The 20,014-nt window shown below is 42.0% G+C and overlaps 1 protein-coding gene across 1 annotated transcript; it reads left to right on the forward strand.

Annotated features, from left to right (window-relative positions):
• Positions 1-10,039: 10,039 nt before the first annotated feature.
• Positions 10,040-17,382, forward strand: LOC100559162 (homeobox protein not2-like). Its single transcript, XM_003228097.4, has 2 exons — positions 10,040-11,439; positions 14,250-17,382. The coding sequence occupies exons 1-2, from the start codon at positions 11,104-11,106 to the stop codon at positions 14,388-14,390; spliced, it is 477 nt and encodes a 158-aa protein (XP_003228145.2). The 5' UTR covers positions 10,040-11,103; the 3' UTR covers positions 14,391-17,382.
• The last annotated feature ends 2,632 nt before the right edge of the window (positions 17,383-20,014 follow it).

Consider the following 20,014-nt stretch of genomic DNA (forward strand, 5'->3'; position numbering starts at 1 on the left):
TTTCTTTTGTTTAAAGCAGGGGTCCCCAAACTAAGGCCCGGGGGCCAGATGCGGCCCTCCAAGGTAATTTACCTGGCCCTCGCCCTCATTTATAATATAATATTTTTATATCCGTTTTAATAATATAATATATTGTATATACATATAATACTGATAATAATATTATCATTTTATACAATACAATACTAACAATAATATCATATAATAATATTAATTATATGTTATATATTACATATAATATTACAGTATAGTGGTATAGTTCAATATAGTATAATGCCAATATTGTGCTATGCTAATAATATAATATATTGTATGTACATACAGCTGCTCTGAGTTCCCTTCGGGGTGAGAAGGGTGGGATATAAATGTAGTAAATAAATGTAGTAAATGAATAAATAAATAATTTTGGACTTAGGCTCGTCCAAAGTCTGAAATGACTTGAAGACACACAACAACAACAACAATCCTAATTAACCTGACTATCTCATTGGCCAGAAGCAGGCCCACACTTCCTATTGAAATCCTGATAGGTTTATGTTAGTTAAAATTATTTTCATTTTTAAATATTGTATTGTTCTTTCATTGTTATTATTGTTGTTTTGCACTACATATAAGATATGTGCAGTGTACATAGGAATTGGTTCGGTTTTTTCCCCCAAATGATAATTCGGCCCCTCAACAGTCTGAAGGATTATGGACCGGCCCTCTGCTTTAAAAGTTTGAGGACCCCTGGTTTAAAGAATAATAAAAATACAAATAAAAAAGAGAAAATATTACTGAATAATAATACAGTAGAGTCTCACTTATCCAACATTTGCTTATCCAACGTTCTGGATTATCCAACGCAGTTTGCCTCCCTCCCGATCCACAGCTGCTTCTCTAGGCAGCAAGGATTGAACATTTTATGAATTTAATTTCTGAAAGTGTTGCTACTGTAAGTTCATTTTATGCAATTCTATCTTTATTTGTAGTCAATTTGTTGGTAGCCAATGTTTTTGTAGTCCATGTTGTCCATATATTGTGATGTTTTGGTGCTGAATTCATAAATACAGTAATTACTACATAACGTTGCCATGTATTGAACTGCTTTTTCGGTTGATTTGCTGTAAAATATGATGTTTTTGGTGCTTAATTTGTAAAATCATAATGTAATTTGACATTTAATAGGCTTTGTTTTGTCCCCTTGGGGAGATAGGGCAGAATAAAAATAAAGTTTTATTATTATATATTATTTTGGTACTAAATTCGTAAACACAGTAATTACTACGTAGCATTACTGCTACGTAGTATTGAACTACTTTTTCTGTCAAATTTGTTGTTAAACATGATGTTTTGGGTGCTTAATTTGTAAAATCATAACCTAATTTGACATTTAATAGGATTTTTGTTAATCTCTCCTTATTATCCAACGTTTTTGCTTATCCAACGTTCTGTCGGCTCATTTATAATAATAATAATAAGTTTATTTGTATCCTGCCTCTATCTCCCCCAAAAATATCAGATACAAAAACAATTATAATATACAATACATCAACAAACAATAACATGACCAGTAGTAGCATTTGCACATTAACCAGAAAATTAAAAAACACTTATTAAAACATAGAATTAAAAACAGTGAGGCTGTAATAGTAGATCAGCAAAGTGCACAGTATAAGTTGCGAATTAAAACTTAAACTAAGTGCTACATGGTTGTTGTATGTTTTCCGGGCTGTCTGGCCATGTTCTAGAAGTATTCTCTCCTGACGTTTTGCCCACATCTATGGCAGGCATCTTCAGAGGTTGTGAGGTATGGAAAAACTAAGCAAGGAAGGTTTATATATATCTGTGGGAAGTCCAGGGTGAGAGAAGAATTCTTCCCTACATCTACATCTAGTAGATGTAGCCATTCAATGCAAATTAGGGTGATTAACTGCAACATTCACGCTGGCCTCCAACTGACAAGAGTTCTTCCTGGAGACTCCTGGAGTGGGAAGGGACCCCAGAGGCCATCTAGTCCGCCCCTTCTGCCAGGAAAGGAGACCCACTCCAGGCGCCTTTCAGGTGGATCCGTGCGGTGGGCACATCCCACATTTTAGTTCGCCCGAGAATAGAATCATAGAATAGTAGAGTTGGAAGAGACCTCATGGGCCCTCCAGTCCAACCCCATTCTGCCAAGAAGCAGGAAATCGCATTCAAAGCACCCCCGACAGATGGCCATCCAGCCTCTGTTTAAGAGCCTCCAAAGAAGGAGCCTCCACCACAGTCCGGGGCAGAGAGTTCCACTGCTGAACAGCCTTTCTCACAGTGAGGAAGTTCTTCCGGATGTTCAGGTGGAATCTCCTTTCCTGTAGTTTGAAGCCATTGTTCCATTGTGTCCTAGTCTGCAGGGCAGCAGAAAACAAACTCCCTCCCTCCTCCCTATGACTTCCCTTCACGTATTTGTACATGGCTATCATGTCTCCTCTCAGCCTTCTCTTCTGCAGGCTAAACATGCCCAGCTCTTTAAGCCGCTCCTCATAGGGCTTGTTCTCCAGACCCTTAATCATTTTAGTCGCCCTCCTCTGGACGCTTTCCAGCTTGTCAACATCTCTCTTCAACTGCAGTGCCCAAAATTGGACACAGTGTGATTCCAGGTGTGGTCTGACCAAGGCAGAATAGAATAAGGGGGAGCAGGACTTCCCTGGATCTAGACGCTATTCCCCTATTGATGCAGGACAGAATCCCGTTGGCTTTTTTTGCCACCGCATCACATTGCTGGCTCCTGTTCCCCTTCCTCCCCACGAGGACTCCAAGGTCTTTTTCACACACACTGCTGACAAGCCAGGCATCGTCCCCCATTCTGTATCTTTGATTTCCATTTTTTCTGCCGAAGTGAAGTATCTTGCATTTGTCCCTGTTGAACTTCATTGTGTTAGTTTCGGCCCATCTCTCTAGTCCAGGGGTCCTCAAACTTTTTAAGCCGAGGGCTGGTCCACAATCCTTCAGACTGTTGAGGGGCCGGATTATCATTTGAAAAAAAATACAAACAAATTCCGATGCACACTGGATATGTCTTATTTGTAGTGCAAAAACAACAACAACAAGAACAATGAAAGAACAATATTTAAAAATAAAAACAATTTTAACCAACATGCATTTATCAGGATTTCAACGGGAAGTGTGGTCCTGCTTCTGGCCAATGAGATAGTCAAGTTAATTAGGGTTGTTGTTGTTGTTGTGTGCCTTCAAGTCATTCCAGACCTTGGGTGAGCCTAAGTCTAAAATTTATTTATTATTTATTTACTGCATTTATTTACTACATTTGTATCACACCCTTCTCACCCCAAAGGGGACTCAGAGTGGCTTACAAATTATATGTACATCTATATATATAAAAGAGTGATGGCATCAGGGCAGCGGACAAAACAACAAAACTACAGGCCCCCCAACCTCGAAATTTGACAACACAACCCATCATTCATGGCTCTAGGTTGATACAACAAAAAGAAAAGAAAAATAAAGTCCTAATTACAGGGAGAGGAATAATAGTTTTTATCCAATTGCTGCCAGTTTGAAGGCTAAGCTCCGCCCACTTGGTGTCTTAGCAACCTACTCAGCCCAGGGGACAGGCACAGTTAGGCCTCACTTAGGCCCCTTCCACAGATTATCAGATTTTAACTGGATTATATGGCAGTGTAGACTCAAGGCCCTTCCACACAGCTATATAATCCATTTAGAACCTTATATTATCTGCTTTGCACTGGATTATCTTGACTCCACACTGCCATATAATCCACTTCAGTGTGCATACTAAACATAAAGACAACCATACAACAGACATTCAATACCACCACTACCTCAACAATTTCTCACCAACACCACCAGACAACGCCACAGCAACGCGTGGCCGGGCACAGCTAGTACAATATATTATATTATTAGCATAGCACAATATTAGCATTATATATTACTATATTGAACTATACCACTATACTGTAATATTATTAGTAATATTATATGTAATATAGAATATATAATTAATATTATTATATGGTATTATTATTAGTGTTATATTGTATTACATTATAATATTATTATCAATATTAAATGTACAGTAGAGTCTCACTTATCCAACACTCGCTTATCCAATGTTCTGGATTATCCAACACATTTTTGTAGTCAACATTTTCAATATATTGTGATATTTTGGTGCTAAATTCGTAAATACAGTAATTACAACATAACATTACTGCGTATTGAACTACTTTTTCTGTCAAAATTGTTGTCTAACATGATGTTTTGGTGCTTAATTTGTAAAATCATAAACTAATTTGATGTTTAATAGGCTTTTCCTTAATCCCTCCTTATTATCCGACATATTCGCTTATCCAATGTTCTGCCGGCCCGTTTACGTTGGATAAGTGAGACTCTACTGTATATTGTATTACATTATAATATTATTATCAATATTAAATGTACAGTAGAGTCTCACTTATCCAACACTCGCTTATCCAACGTTCTGGATTATCCAACGCATTTTTGTAGTCAACATTTTCAATATATTGTGATATTTTGGTGCTAAATTCGTAAATACAGTAATTACAACATAACATTACTGCGTATTGAACTACTTTTTCTGTCAGATTTGTTGTCTAACATGATGTTTTGGTGCTTAATTTGTAAAATCATAAACTAATTTGATGTTTAATAGGCTTTTCCTTAATCCCCCCCTTATTATCTGACATATTCGCTTATCCAATGTTCTGCCGGCCCGTTTATGTTGGATAAGTGAGACTCTACTGTATGCAAGTCCTAGGGAGGAGGGAGCAAGCTTGTTTCCTGCTGCCCTGGAGACTATGAGGCAATGGCTTCAAACTACAGGAAAGAAAGAAGATTCCACCTGAACATCAGGAAGAACTTACTGTGAGAGAGAGCTGTTCAGCAGTGGAACTCTCTGCCTCATTGAGCTCTCTTTGGAGGCTTTTAAGCAGAGGCTGGATGGCCATCTGTTGGGGGTGTTTTGAAGGTGATTTTCCTTGCTTCTTGGCAGAATGGGGTTGGACTGGATGGACCATCAGGTCTCTCCCAACTCAAGGATTCTAGGAATGGCAAACTGTTTTGGGCTCTAGAGCAGGCATGGGCCAACTTCGGCCCTCCGTCTGGGTGTTTTGGACTTCAACTCCCACCATTCCTAACAGCCTACTGGCTGTTAGGAATGGTGGGAGTTGAAGTCCAAAACACCAACATATTCGCTTATCCAACATATTTGCTTCTGCCGGCCCGTTTATGTTGGATAAGTGAGACTCTACTGTATATACAATATATTATATTATAAAACTGAGGGTGGGGGCCAGGTAAATGACCTCGGAGGGCCGCATCCGGCCCCCGGGCCTGAGTTTGGGGAGTCTGTCAAGATCAGAGGGTTGTTGTATGTCTTTCGGGCTGTGTGGCCATGTTCCAGAAGCATTCTCTCCTGACGTTTCGCCCACATCTATGGCAGGCATCCTCAGAGGTTGTGAGATCGTTTTGAATTCTGCTCCTGTCTTCGGGAGTGTCGGCTCTCCCTCCCAGTTTGGTGTCATCTGCAAACTTGATGATGGTGCCTTCTCGCCCTTCGTCTAAGTCGCACCCCCAGGGGCGAGGAGGGGTCTCTGTGGCTGCGGAGGGGCGGGGGGCAAGGGGGCGACCCTCCTGGGGCCCCGCCCCCGCCCTCCCCGGGGCCATAAAGGAAGGCCGGCAGCCCAAGCCCGAGCCCAGCCCGACTTCCCCCGCCCGACGCCATGCCCGACTCCAGGACTTTCCTCTCCGCCCCCGATGTGGGCCAGGGTCGGGCCCTGGGGCCGGGCCCACATCCTCCTCCCGCTCCTTCTTCTTCATCTCCCTGCAAAGCCAAGCGGCGCTTCGACATCGAGTCCCTGCTGTCCGGACCGGACCCTCCCCGACGGCCTTTGCCCGCCTGGCCCTTGGGCTGCGCCGGCCTCCTCCTGGCCCAGGGCCCCGCCAGCGCCCTCCGCCCCGCCGCCCTGCCCGCCTGCCTCGGCCCAGGTGAGGAGTCCGCCCCAGGGGAGCCAAGCAGAGGCTACGCCAGGCATGGGCCAACCTGGGCCCTCCCTCCAGGGGTTTTGGACTTCAACTCCCACCATTCCTAACAGCCGATAGGCTGTTAGGAATGGTGGGAGTTGAAGTCCAAAACCCCTGGAGGGAGGGCCCAGGTTGGCCCATACCTGGGCTAGATCCAAGGAAGCCATGCTAGCTCTCTCTTCTCACTTTACCTAGAATCCCATTGTGTCCCATTCTGGGCACTGCAGTTGAAGGGAGATGTTGGCTCTATGATGGAAGGTGTCCAGAGGAGAATGAAGGATCTGGAGAACATGCCCTATGAGGAGCGGCTGAAAGAGCTGGGCATGTTTAACCTGCAGGAGAGAAGGCTGAGAGGAGACAAGATGTAACTACAGTCAGGCCTGTAGCGAGGGGGTGGGGTGGGGGGTTTACGGGTTCAAACCCCCCCGAAATTTTTCAAGTTATAAAAAAAATCTCGTTTACTCATGAATTTTAACTGGTTAACCAAATCCCCATGCTAAGTCTATGAGACGCAAAACATTAAGAGTCCCTCCAGGCACTATCTCAAGCAGATATTGACAGGTTTGAGGCGGGGAGAGGTATGTGCTAGGGGTTCAACCCCCCCCCCCCCAAATTTTTCAAGTTATAAAAAAAATCTCGTTTACTCATGAATTTTAACTGGTTAACCAAATCCCCATGCTAAGTCTATGAGACGCAAAACATTAAGAGTCCCTCCAGGCACTATCTCAAGCAGATATTGACAGGTTTGTAGCGGGGAGGGGTATGTGCTAGGGGTTCAACCCCCCCCCCCCCCCGAAATTTTCAAAACCCCTCCCGAAATTTTTTTCTGGCTAGGGCCCTGACTACAGTAGAGTCTCACTTATCCAAGCCTCGCTTATTCAAGCCTCTGGATAATCCAAGCCATTTTTGTAGTCAATGTTTTCAATGTATCATGATATTTTGGTGCTAAATTCGTAAATACACAGTAATTACAACATAACATTACTGCATATTGAATTATTTTTTTCTGTCAAATTTGTTGTATAACATGAAATTTTGGTGCTTAATTTGTAAAATCATAACCTAATTTGATGTTTAATAGGCTTTTCCTTAATCCCTCCTCATTATCCAAGATATTCGTTTATCCAAGCTTCTGCCAGCCCGTTTAGCTTGGATAAGTGAGACTCTACTGTATGTAAGTCCTAGGGAGGAGGGAGCAAGCTTGTTTCCTGCTGCCCTGGAGACTATGAGGCAATGGCTTCAAACTACAGGAAAGAAAGAAGATTCCACCTGAACATCAGGAAGAACTTACTGTGAGAGAGAGCTGTTCAGCAGTGGAACTCTCTGCCTCATTGAACTCTCTTTGGAGGCTTTTAAGCAGAGGCTGGATGGCCATCTGTTGGGGGTGTTTTGAAGGTGATTTTCCTTGCTTCTTGGCAGAATGGGGTTGGACTGGATGGACCATCAGGTCTCTCCCAACTCAAGGATTCTAGGAATGGCAAACTGTTTTGGGCTCTAGAGCAGGCATGGGCCAACTTCGGCCCTCCCTCTGGGTGTTTTGGACTTCAACTCCCACCATTCCTAACAGCCTACTGGCTGTTAGGAATGGTGGGAGTTGAAGTCCAAAACACCAACATATTCGCTTATCCAACATATTCGCTTATCCAACGTTCTGCCGGGCCCGTTTATGTTGGATAAGTGAGAATCTACTGTATTTCTGATGGTCTTAGGAACCAGTAATGCTATGTAGTACAGTAGAGTCTCACTTATCCAACACTCGCTTATCCAACATTCTGGATTATCCAACGCATTTTTGTAGTCAATGTTTTCATTATATCGTGATATTTTGGTGCTAAATTCATAAATACAGTAATTACTACATAGCATTACTGTGTATTGAACTACTTTTTCTCTCAAATTTGTTGTTTAACATGATGTTTTGGTGTTGAATTTGTAAAATCATAACCTAATTTGATGTTTAATAGGTTTTTCCTTAATCTCTCCTTATTATCCAACATATTCGCTTATCCAACGTTCTGCTGGCCCGTTTACATTGGATAAGTGAGACTCTACTGTAATTACTGTATTTGCGAATTTAGCACCAAAATATCACGATGTATTGAAAACATTGACTACAAAAATGCGTTGGATAATCCAGAATGTTGGATAAGTGAGACTCTACTGTAGGTTGAATGGGTCGAGACTCAGGCCCTTTCTACACAGCTGTCTGAAATCCAGATTATCTGCTTTGAGCTGGATTATATGGTGGTGTAAATTAATAACTCTTCCACACAGAATATCACGATTTTTAAAATCATGTCAGAAGTGACTTGGGAACATACTGCAAGTCGCTTCTGGTGTGAGAGAATTGGCCATCCTAGGGGACAACCAGATGTGTTAGCTGGGAGGCTTCTCTCAAGTCCCTGCAAGCTAGAGCTGACAGATGGGAGCTCACCCCGTCTCGCGGATTTGAACCCAGCAACCTGGCTTTTAGGTCAGCAATTCAGCACAAGGGTTTAACCCATTGCACCACCACGACTCCTATCAAGTCAGATCACAGAATTATAGAATAATAGTTGGAAGAGACCACATCATGGGCCATCTAGTCCAACCCCTTGCCATGCAGGGATAGATATTCGCAATATCTGCTTTGAACTGGGTTGTCTGAGTCTACACTGTCATATAATATAATAATGTGGATTTTATACATCTGTGTGGAATGGGCTGGAGCAGGGGTCCTCAAACTTTTTAAGCAGAGGGCCGGTCCCCAATCCTTCAGACTGTTGAGGGGCCGAATTATCATTTGGAAAAAAACAACAACGAACAAATTCCTATGCACACTGCACATATCTTATTTGTAGTGCAAAACAACAGCAATAACAATGAAAGACCAATACAATATTTAAAAATGAAAATAATTTTAACCAACATAAACCTATTAGGATTTCAATGGAAAGTGTGGGCCTGCTACTGGCCAATGAGATAGTCAGGATAATTAGGATTGTTGTTGTTGTTGTGTGTCTTCAAGTCATGTCAGACTTTGGGCGAGCCTAAGTCCAAAATTATTTATTTATTCATTTACTACATTTATATCCCACCCTTCTCACCCCGAAGGGAACTCAGAGCAGCTGTATGTACATACAGTATATTATATTATTAGCATAGCACAATATTAGCATTATATATTACTGTATTGAACTATACCACTATACTATTATATAATATGTAATATATAACATACATTTAATATTATTATATGGTATTACTATTAGTATTATATTGTATAACATAAGATTATTATCAATATTATATGTATACTAGCTGTGCCCGGCCACGCGTTGCTGTGGCGAAGTATGGTGATGTGGGAAATAAAGTATTGAGGAATTGGTGGTAGTTAAGGTAAAGGGTTCCCTGGGCTGAGTGAGTTGCTAGGAGACCAAGTGAGCGGAGCTTAGCCTTCTAACTGGCAGCAATTGGATAAAAACAATTATTCCTCTCCCTCTAATTAGGACTTTATTTTTCTTTTCTTTTTGTTGTATCAACCTGGAGGCATGGATGAGGGGTTGTGCTGCCAATTTTTGAGGTTGTGGGGTATTTACTTTTGTTGTTTTGTCCGCTGCCGTGATGCCATCACTCTTTTATATATATAGATACAATATATTATATTATTAGCATAGCACAATATTAGCATTATATATTACTATATTGAACTATACCACTATACTGTAATATTATATGTAATATATAACATATAATTAATATTATTATATGGTATTACTATTAGTATTATATTGTATAACATAAGATTATTATCAATATTATATGTATATACAATATATTATATTATTAGCATAGCACAATATTAGCATTATATATTACTGTATTGAACTATTCCACTATACTGTAATATTATATGTAATATATAACATATAATTAATATTATTATATGGTATTATTATTAGTATTATATTGTATAACATGATAATATTATTATCAATATCATATGTATCTACAATATATTATATTATTAAAACTGATATAAAATATTATATTATAAATGAGGGCAGGGGCCAGGTAAATGACCTTGGAGGGCCGCATCTGGCCCCCGGGCCTTAGTTTGGGGACCCCTGGGCTGGAGTCTCAACTAATTTAACCTATTTTGTGGCAGCCAGAAAACCACAAGTGTCTGGAGTAGAACAACCACTTTCAAAGCAATTACATCACAATTAAACAGGAGATAACACTTTCAAACCAGGAACAGATTTCCCCCCCAGTTTTTGTTTACATAGTGATATCAGAGTAAAATTTTGTCAAAGGTATAGAATAATGGGAGTTGTAGTTTGCCGAGGCACCAGCTCTCTTTGGCAGCGAAGGCAAACGTCCTGGCGAAACTACTCCTCACCAGATGCCACAGCGTTGAGCCAAGGCAGTGAAGACTGCATTCATTCTGCAGCGTGGAAACAGTTTTGGGGTTTTTGGGTTGCATCTACATGGTGGAAGGAATGGCGTTTGAGACCACTTTTCCCCGCCATGGCTCAATGCTATGGAATCTTGGGAGTTGTAATTTCACAATGTTTGTAGCCTTCTCTGCCTAAGAATGCTGGGTCCTCACCAAACTGCAACTCCCATCATTCCATAGCATTGAACCATGGCGGTTCAAGGGTGCATCCACACTGTAGGATTAATGCAGTTTGACTCCACTTCTAACTACCACAGCTCCATGGCATGGAATCGTGGTATGTGTAGTTTTGCAAGGCCTCTAGCCTTGTGTCAAGGTGCGAAGGTAGCATGGGCAAACTTAAACCCTCCAGGTGTTTTGGACTTCAACTCCCACAATTCCCAACAACTGTTAGGCTGTTAGAAATCGTGGGAGTTGGAGTCCGAAACATCTGGAGGGCTGAAGTTTGTCCATGCCTGTGCTAGGGCCTCACCAAACTACAAATCCCATAGCATTGAAGCACAGTAGTTAACATGGGGCCCAACTGCATTAACTCTACAGTGTGGACACTTGTACGTTCTTAATCATCGCCAGATTTTGCCACCTCGACTGGTGCAAACTGGGCCACCTATGCCCACTATGGGATGGTCTTTTGCCCCCCAAGTCAGGTCCCACCTGAGGGCCGGCCCTTTCTCATCCTAAGGGAACTGCAAGGGGAAGCAGGACCTCCCATGTTTGACGGCGGTGTGTCTTGCTTTGGGCGTTTAGGCCTGGACTTGCCTGGCTGCTTCCTCGCTCACCATTCCCTGCCGTCTCCCCTGCCGTGGAGGCCTGGGGGGCCCTGCAAGATGAAGAGGGTCCGCACCGTCTTCACCCCGGAGCAGCTGGAGCGCCTGGAGAAGGAGTTCCTCAAGCAGCAGTACATGGTGGGCACCGAGCGGGTGGACCTGGCCGCCAACCTGCACCTGACGGAAACCCAGGTGAGCCAACGGGAAGCTCGGATGCCCCAAAGCTGCCTTCCTCCTGCCTTGGCATCCTTCGGGCATGTTTTAGTGGAGAGGAAAGATAGGGTGTGCTTGGGGGCTGCTTCTGTGGGTCTTCTATGGGGTCTTTGGGTGGCCACAAAGCTGGCCTTGAGGGCTGTGTGTTGGCCCCCTTCTTCAGAGACAGGCTTTAAAAATTGTTCTCCAGATCCTATATGAGGAAGCCTTGTCAATACCTAATCTATCTGTCTATCTACTTATCGTATGTATCTATGGCTGGATCTAAAGTGCCAAATAAGGCAGCTTGTACTATGCTTGGAAGCTGGGTCATTTTTTTGGAAGTGAAGGGAAATTTGTTATCTATCTATCTGTCTATCATCTACCTATCTGTCTACTTGTGTCTACTTGTCTACCTACCTATCCTGTTGATCTATGGCTGGATCTACAGTGCCAAATAATGCAGCTTGTACTATACTTGGAAGCTGGGTCATTTTTTTGGAAGTGAAGAGAAATCTGTTTTCTATCATCTGTCTGTCTGTCTGTCTTGTCTGTCTACCTATCTGTCTACCTGTCTGTCTACCTGTCTTGTCTACCTACCTAGCTACCTATCTATCACATTTATCTATGGATGGATCTAAAGTGCCAAATAAGGCAGCTTGTACTATGCTGGGATACTGGGTCATTTTTTTGGAAGTGAAGGGAAATTTGTTATCTATCTATCTATCTATCTATCTATCTATCTATCTATCTATCTATCTATCATCTACCTGTCTGTCTACCTGTGTCTACCTGTCTATCTACCTATCATGTTGATCTATAGCTGGATCTACAGTGCCAGATAATGCAGCTTGCAGGCTGGATCTTTTTTTTAAAGTGAAGGGAAATCTGTTATCTACTTACCTTCCTACCTGCCTACCTATCATGTTTATCTATGGATGGATCTAAAGTGCCAAATAATGCAGCTTGTACTATGCTTGGATGCTGGGTCATTTTTTTGAAAGTGAGAGGAAATTTGTTATCTATCTTTCCATCTATCTATCATCTACCTATCTGTCTACCTGTGTCTACCTGTCTGTCTACCTATCTACCTTTCGTGTTGATCTATGGATGGATCTACAGTACCAAATAAGGCAGTTCGTACTATACTTAGAAGCTGGGTCATTTTTTTGGAAGTGAAGGGATTCTCGTATTTCGTATTTCGTAACGTATTTCTCGGTTTAAAACTGGATCTACTGGGTTAAGAGGCTGAGGGGAAAAAGGAAGAGATCTGAGGCTGTTAGGATTGTGGGAGTTCAAGTCCAAAACACCTGGAGGGCCAAGATTTGCCTGGTGTAGCTGCATGTTGCTTCATGTTATATTATATTAACTGTTATAATATTCTCATTTTACATTGTATTACTATTTTTATCTTTTTATACTGTGAATTGTGTTTATGTTGTTATTTATGTTGTTCAATTATGTTGTTTGGGCTTTTGCCCCATGTAAGCCTCCCGAGTTCCTACGGGGAGAAGGTGGCAGGGTATAAATAACGTTTATTGTTATTATTATTATTATTATTATCATTATTATTTTATTTTTATTATTTTATTATTATGACACAGCAAACAAGATAGACATGCTGGATTTCATATCACAAAATCCCTAGTCGAACACTTCCCAAGTGTCTAGGACTGTGTGATGTATTTTCGAATGATGCGCGCAGATCCCAGTCGGGTGGCCTTTTGCAGTTGGCAGATCGTGATTTTGTCAATGTCTATTGTTTCCAAATGCCAGCTGAGATCTTTTGGCACGGCACCCAGTGTACCCATCACCACCGGGACCACGTGCACTGGTTTCTGCCAGAGTCTTTGAAGTTCAATCTTGAGGTCCTGAGAGCGGCTGAGTTTCTCCTGTTGTTTTTCGTCAATGCGACTGTCACCTGGGATGGCAACATCAATGATCCAAACCTTTTTCTTTTCCACAACTGTGATGTCTGGTGTGTTGTGTTCCAGAACTTTGTCAGTCTGGATTCGAAAGTCCCACAGTATCTTTGCGTGCTCATTTTCCAATACTTTTGCAGGTTTGTGATCCCACCAGTTCTTTGCTGCTGGGAGGTGGTACTTGAGGCATAAGTTCCAATGAATCATTTGGGCCACACAGTTGTGCCTCTGTTTGTAGTCTGTCTGTGCAATTTTCTTACAGCAGCTGAGGATATGATCAATGGTTTAATCGGTTTCCTTGCACAGTCTGCATTTTGGGTCATTGGCTGATTTTTCGATCTTGGCCTGAATTGCCTTTGTCCTGATGTCTTGCTCCTGGGCTGCAAGGATCAGGCCTTCTGTCTCCTTCTTCAGGGTCCCATTCGTGAGCCAGAGCCAGGTCTTCTATTATTATTATTATTATTATTATTATTATTATTATTATTATTATTAATTGCCTTTGTCCTGATGTCTTGCTCCTGGGCTGCAAGGATCAGGCCTTCTGTCTCCTTCTTCAGGGTCCCATTCGTGAGCCAGAGCCAGGTCTTCTATTATTATTATTATTATTATTATTATTATTATTATTATTATTATTAATTGTCTTTGTCCTGATGTCTTGCTCCTGGGCTGCAAGGATCAGGCCTTCTGTCTCCTTCTTCAGGGTCCCATTCGTGAGCCAGAGCCAGGTCTTCTCCTTTCAGCTTTTCCTTCAATTTTATCAAGGAACTTTCCATGCAGTGTTTTGTTGTGCCAGCTGTCAGTTCTAGTTTGTAGTGCGGTTTTCTTGTACTGGTTTATTATTATCATTATTATTATTGTTATTATTATGTTTTTTTCCCCTCCTGGAAGGTGAAGGTTTGGTTCCAGAACCGGCGCATCAAGTGGCGCAAGCAAAGCCTGGAGCAGAAGGAGGCGAAGCGGGCGCCTCGAGGGACAACAACACCAACAACAGTTGCAGGTGGCGAAAACGACATAGAAGTTGTGGATTAGCCCTTGATCTTTGTCCTGGATTGCGACTGGACAGAACTGGGGAGTCTTAGTGGGTCTCTTGACACGAATTCCTGGAGAATGCCGGGGATCGGACTCCAGGCTGATTTCTGCATGCCGTGTATGCGCCTCTACCTCTTCTGAGTGGTCTTATTTGCTCACTGTTTTCAATGAAGTCTTCAACCACGGAGAGGTGAGTTGAAAACTCAGGAAATGGAGAGAGACAGAGACCTTGTTATCCTTCTGCAGCACAACCTTGGAGGGTCAAAAAAATCTCTCCCTTCTCCACCAGGCTCCAAGCAATGGGGTCCCTGGAGTGCTTGTCCCATCTGGATTCCTCCATCAGACGTATGGCAACACCCTAAGTTTCATGGGTTTGCTAAAGGCAGAGACTTTGGCCAGTTCCTTCCTCTGAAATGGAGCCTCCAGCGCTGGGATTCATGGGCTTTGGGAAAGCTCTTCTTCCTTTTGGACGGCCACTCTCAGAATCCCCCAGCCTTTGCTGCATTGGGTCCGTGTTCTGTGCAAGGTCCCTTGGGGTGCATCTCCGCTGTAGAAGGAATGCAGTTCGAAACCACTTTAACTGCAGGGTTGTTGGGTGTTTTTTTGGCTGTCTGGCCATGTTCCAGAAGCACTTTCTCCTGACGTTTCACCCACATTTATGGCAGACATCCTCAGCGGTTGTGAGGTACAGTAGAGTCTCACTTATCCAAGCTAAACGGGCCGGCAGAACCTTGGATAAGCGAATATCTTGGATAATAAGGAGGGATTAAGAAAAGCCTATTAAACATCAAATTGGGTTATGATTTTACAAATTAAGTACCAAAACATCATGTTATACAACAAATTTGACAGAAAAAGTAGTTCAATACGCAGTAATGTTATGTTGTAATTACTGTATTTATGAATTTAGCACCAAAATATCACGATATATTGAAAACATTGACTACAAAAATGGCTTGGATAATCCAGAACCTTGGATGAGTGAGTTGGATAAGTGAGACTCTACTGTATATTTGAAAAAAAAAACTAGGCAAGAGGGGTTGATATGTCTGTGGAATGGTGTCCAGGGTGGGGGAAAGAAAGAACTCTTGTCTGTTGGAGACCAGTGTGGATGTTGTAATTAATTGCCTTGATTAGCAATAATGGCCTTACAAGCTTCATTCCTGCCTGGGGGAATCTTTTGTTCAGAGGTGCTACCTGCCCCTGATTGAATCATGTCTGGAATTTCTCTGTTTTCAGATTTTCTTTTTTCAGCCTGGGCTGTGGCGCAAGCTGGTGAGCAGCCAGCTACAGCCAGCTGAGACCAGTCACTCTGACCAAGAGATCATGAGTTCGAGGCCAGCTCGGAGCCTGCGTTTGTCTTTGTCTTTGTTCTATGTTAAAGGCATTGAATGTTTGCCTTATATGTGTAATGTGATCCGCCCTGAGTCCCCTTCGGGGTGAGAAGGGCGGAATATAAATACTGGATATTAAATTAATTTACTGTTTTAGAGTTTTTAAGCCAGGACATGAAGTTTGCAGGGCCATTCAATGCTAATCAAGGTGATTAATTACAACATTCACACTGGCCTCCAACAGACAAGAGTTCTTTCTTTCTCCCACCCTGGACCTTCCACTGATACATAAGCCTTCCTTGCTGAGTTTTTCCAATATACCTCACAACCTCTGAGGATGCCTGCCATAGATAGATGTGGGCGAAACGTCAGGAGAGGATGCTTCTGGAACATGGTCATATAGCCCGGAAAACACACAACAACCCTGTGATTCCAGCCACGAAAGCCTTCGACAACACACTTTAAACTTCCATTGTTGGACCTCACCAAAATAAAAGAATAAAGAAAGTTCTTATGTACGAGCCGGAGTGGTGGTGCTATAGGATATTTGATTATTTTAATAGTTTTTATGTGTTTTAAGGCATGTTAATTGACTGAAACTACAACTCCAAGGACCCCATAGGCTTGAGCCATGTCAGTGCCTCCAGCGGCGCAGTGGGTTAAACCCTTGTGCCGGCAGGACTGCTGACCTGAAGGTTGTCAGTTGAATCCAACCTGGGAAGAGCACGGATGAGCTCCCTCTATCAGCTCCAGCTCCATGCGGGGACATGAGAGAAGCCTTCCACAAGGATGGTAAAAACATCAAACATCCGCGTGTCCTCAGGGCAACGTCCTTGCAGACAGCCAATTTTCTCATACCGGAAGCGACTTGCAGTTTCTCAAGTCGCTCCCGGCATGAAAAAAGGTGCAAGTGTGGTGAAAGTGCAGTGTGGATGCACCCTTGAAATGCACACTGGATGTGCATGGGTTTTGGCTGAGCAACTTCGTATATGGGATCTTGCTCTAGATTTTTTGGGAAATCCTTGCAAAAATCTCTTGCATCCCTGCTTTCTCCCCGGTCTCCTTGCATTTCTTTGAAAAGGTCCAGCGACTCTGTAATCTCAGGGAAATCCCTTCTTCCTTCCGCTCTTCTCCCTTTTCCTGCCTCTGAAAGTACAGCATGGTAAAATCGTCCGCCGAAGGATATTTATTTATTTAGACGTATGTAGTTTGTTATTAAAGCCAAACATCCGAAATGTAATTTATTATTATTATTTTTTGTGTTTGTGTACCTTATTAAAATCTAGTTTCTAGAAAAATGAATGAATGGATGGATTTTATTATGAGGGTTACAGACCAGGAGTGTAAAACTTAAGAAAGACAAGAGTTAAAGTGTTAACTTTTAAGATCCGGAATTCACAAGTGCTGCACAAAACTATTAAGTGATCGATGGATCCCTTTCTTCTGTAACAGGCATGGGCAAACTCGGGTCCTCCAAGTGGTTTTGGGCTTCAACTCCCACAATTCCTAACAACAGGGCTCCTCAAACTTTTTAACTGGAGGGCCGATTCACAATCCCTCAGACTGCTGGGGGGCCGGACTATGATGAAAGAGTCCAACATTAGGATTGTTGTTGTGTGCCTTCAAGTCAGTTCAGATTTAGGTCAACCCTAAGTCTAAAGTTTAGGTCAGAGGCCAGGTCAATGACCTTGGAGAGCCTTATTTTGGGGACCCCTGATCTAGACGATGTCATAAGACCATAGGCAAGCAAGGAGACCTCCAAAGACCATCTAGATGGTGTCATAAGACCATCGATAAGGAAAGGGGTCCTCAAAGGCCATCTAGATGATCTCATCAGACCATCAGAAGACCATAGGTAAGTAAAGAGACCTCCAAAGACCATCTAGATGGTGTCATAAGACCATCGATAAGGAAAGGGGTCCTCAAAGGCCATCTAGATGATCTCATCAGACCATGAGAAGACCATAGGTAAGCAAAGAGACCTCCAAAGACCATCTAGATGGTGTCATAAGACCATCGATAAGGAAAAGGGTCCTCAAAGGCCATCTAGATGATCTCATCAGACCATCAGAAGACCATAGGTAAGCAAAGAGACCTCCAAAGACCATCTAGATGGTGTCATAAGACCATCGATAAGGAAAAGGGTCCTCAAAGGCCATCTAGATGATCTCATCAGACCATCAGAAGACCATAGGTAAGCAAAGAGACCTCCAAAGACCATCTAGATGGTGTCATAAGACCATCGATAAGGAAAGGGGTCCTCAAAGGCCATCTAGATGATCTCATCAGACCATGAGAAGACCATAGGTAAGCAAAGAGACCTCCAAAGACCATCTAGATGGTGTCATAAGACCATCGATAAGGAAAGGGGTCCTCAAAGGCCATCTAGATGATCTCATCAGACCATGAGAAGACCATAGGTAAGCAAAGAGACCTCCAAAGACCATCTAGATGGTGTCATAAGACCATCGATAAGGAAAAGGGTCCTCAAAGGCCATCTAGATGATCTCATCAGACCATCAGAAGACCATAGGTAAGCAAAGAGACCTTCAAAGATCATCTAGGTAGTCTCATAAGACCATAGGTAAGGAAAGGGCCCCCCAAAGGCCATCTAGACCAGGGGTCCCCAAACTAAGGCCCGGGGGCCGGATGCGGCCCTCCAAGGTCATTTACCTGGCCCCCTCCCTCAGTTTTATAATATAATATTTTTATATCAGTTTTAATAATATAATATATTGTATATACATATAATATTGATAAATATATTATAATGTTATACAATATAATACTAATAATAATACCATATAATAATGTTAATTATTTGTTATATATTACATATAATATTACAGTATAGTGGTATAGTTCAATATAGTAACATATGATGCTAATATTGTGCTATGCTAATAATATAATATATTGTATGTACATACAGCTGCTCTGAGTCCCCTTCGGGGTGAGAAGGGTGGGATATAAATGTAGTAAATAAATGTAGTAAATAAATAAATATATAATTTTAGACTTAGGCTCACCCAAAGTCTGAAATGACTTGAAGGCACACAACAACAACAACAATCCTAATTAACCTGACTACCCTGTTTCCCCGAAAATAAGACATCCCCAAAAAATAAGACCTAGTTGAAGTTTTGCTGAATTGCTAAATATAAGGCCATCCCCGAAAGTAAGACCTAGCAAAGTTTTTGTTTGGAAGCATGCAGGATTGGTAAATGTACATACCATAGATTGTTGTACATGGAAATAAAGGTAGTAACAAGAAATAATAATAATATTATAATAACTTTATTCTTGTATCCCACCTCCATCTCCCAGAAGGGACTCAGGGCAGCTTACACAGGGACAAGTCCAACAACAACATAAATTTACATATGAACAGAAATTTAAAACAGTAATTTAAAAACAGTATAGCAATAAAATATAATATAGACATTCTTGAAAGGATTCACAGTTTGGTTATGCTGTTTTGTGATGACAACTACTGTACAGTAGATAATAAATGTTCATTTTTTAAATAATTCAACCATAAATGTGAATTTTTTTTTGTGGAAAAATAAGACATCCCCTGAAAATAAGACCTAGCACATCTTTGGGAGCAAAAATTAATATAAGACACTGTCTTATTTTCGGGGAAACAGGGTATCTCATTGGCCAGTAGCAGGCCCACACTTCCCATTGAAATCCTGATAGGTTTATGTTGGTTAAAATTGTTTTCATTTTAAAATATTGTATTGTTATTTAATTGGTATTGTTGTATTGCACTACAAATAAGGCATATGCAGTGTGCGTAGGAATTTGTTTGTATTTTTTTCCAAATGATAATTTGGCCCCTCAATAGTTTGAAGGATTGTGGACCGGCCCTCTGCTTAAAAAGTTTGAGGACCCCTGATCTAGACAATCTCATAAAATCATAGGTAAGGAAAGAGACCCTCAAAGGCCATCTAGACAGTCTCATAGGACCATGGGTAAGGAAAGTGACCTCCAAAAGCCATCTAGATAGTCTCATAAGGCCATAGCTAATCAAAGAGACCTTCAAAGACCATCTAGATGATCTCCTAAGACCATAGGTAAGTAAAGAGACCTCCAAAGACCAGGTAGATTTAGGTCAACCCTAAGTCTAAAGTTTAGGACAGGGGCCTGGTAAGTGACCTTGGGGGGCCGCATCCGGCCCACGGACCTTAGTTTGAGGACCCCTGCCTAACAGCTTCAGGCCCTTTCCTTGAATGACTTGAATGACAGAATAGGAGGCATACTGTGTTAACGAGAATAGCGGAATCC

This window comes from Anolis carolinensis, chromosome 5 (genome assembly GCF_035594765.1).
Source record: "Anolis carolinensis isolate JA03-04 chromosome 5, rAnoCar3.1.pri, whole genome shotgun sequence".
Lineage (NCBI taxonomy): Eukaryota > Metazoa > Chordata > Lepidosauria > Squamata > Dactyloidae > Anolis > Anolis carolinensis.

What these genes read in the sequence shown, in the direction of transcription:
- LOC100559162 (XM_003228097.4), top strand. Translation starts at nt 11,104, where the DNA reads ATGGTCTTTTGCCCCCCAAGTCAGGTCCCACCTGAGGGCCGGCCCTTT. An exon ending in TGCACCTGACGGAAACCCAG is followed by an intron (nt 11,440 to 14,249) that starts GTGAGCCAACGG and finishes CCCTCCTGGAAG; the next exon opens with GTGAAGGTTTGGTTCCAGAA.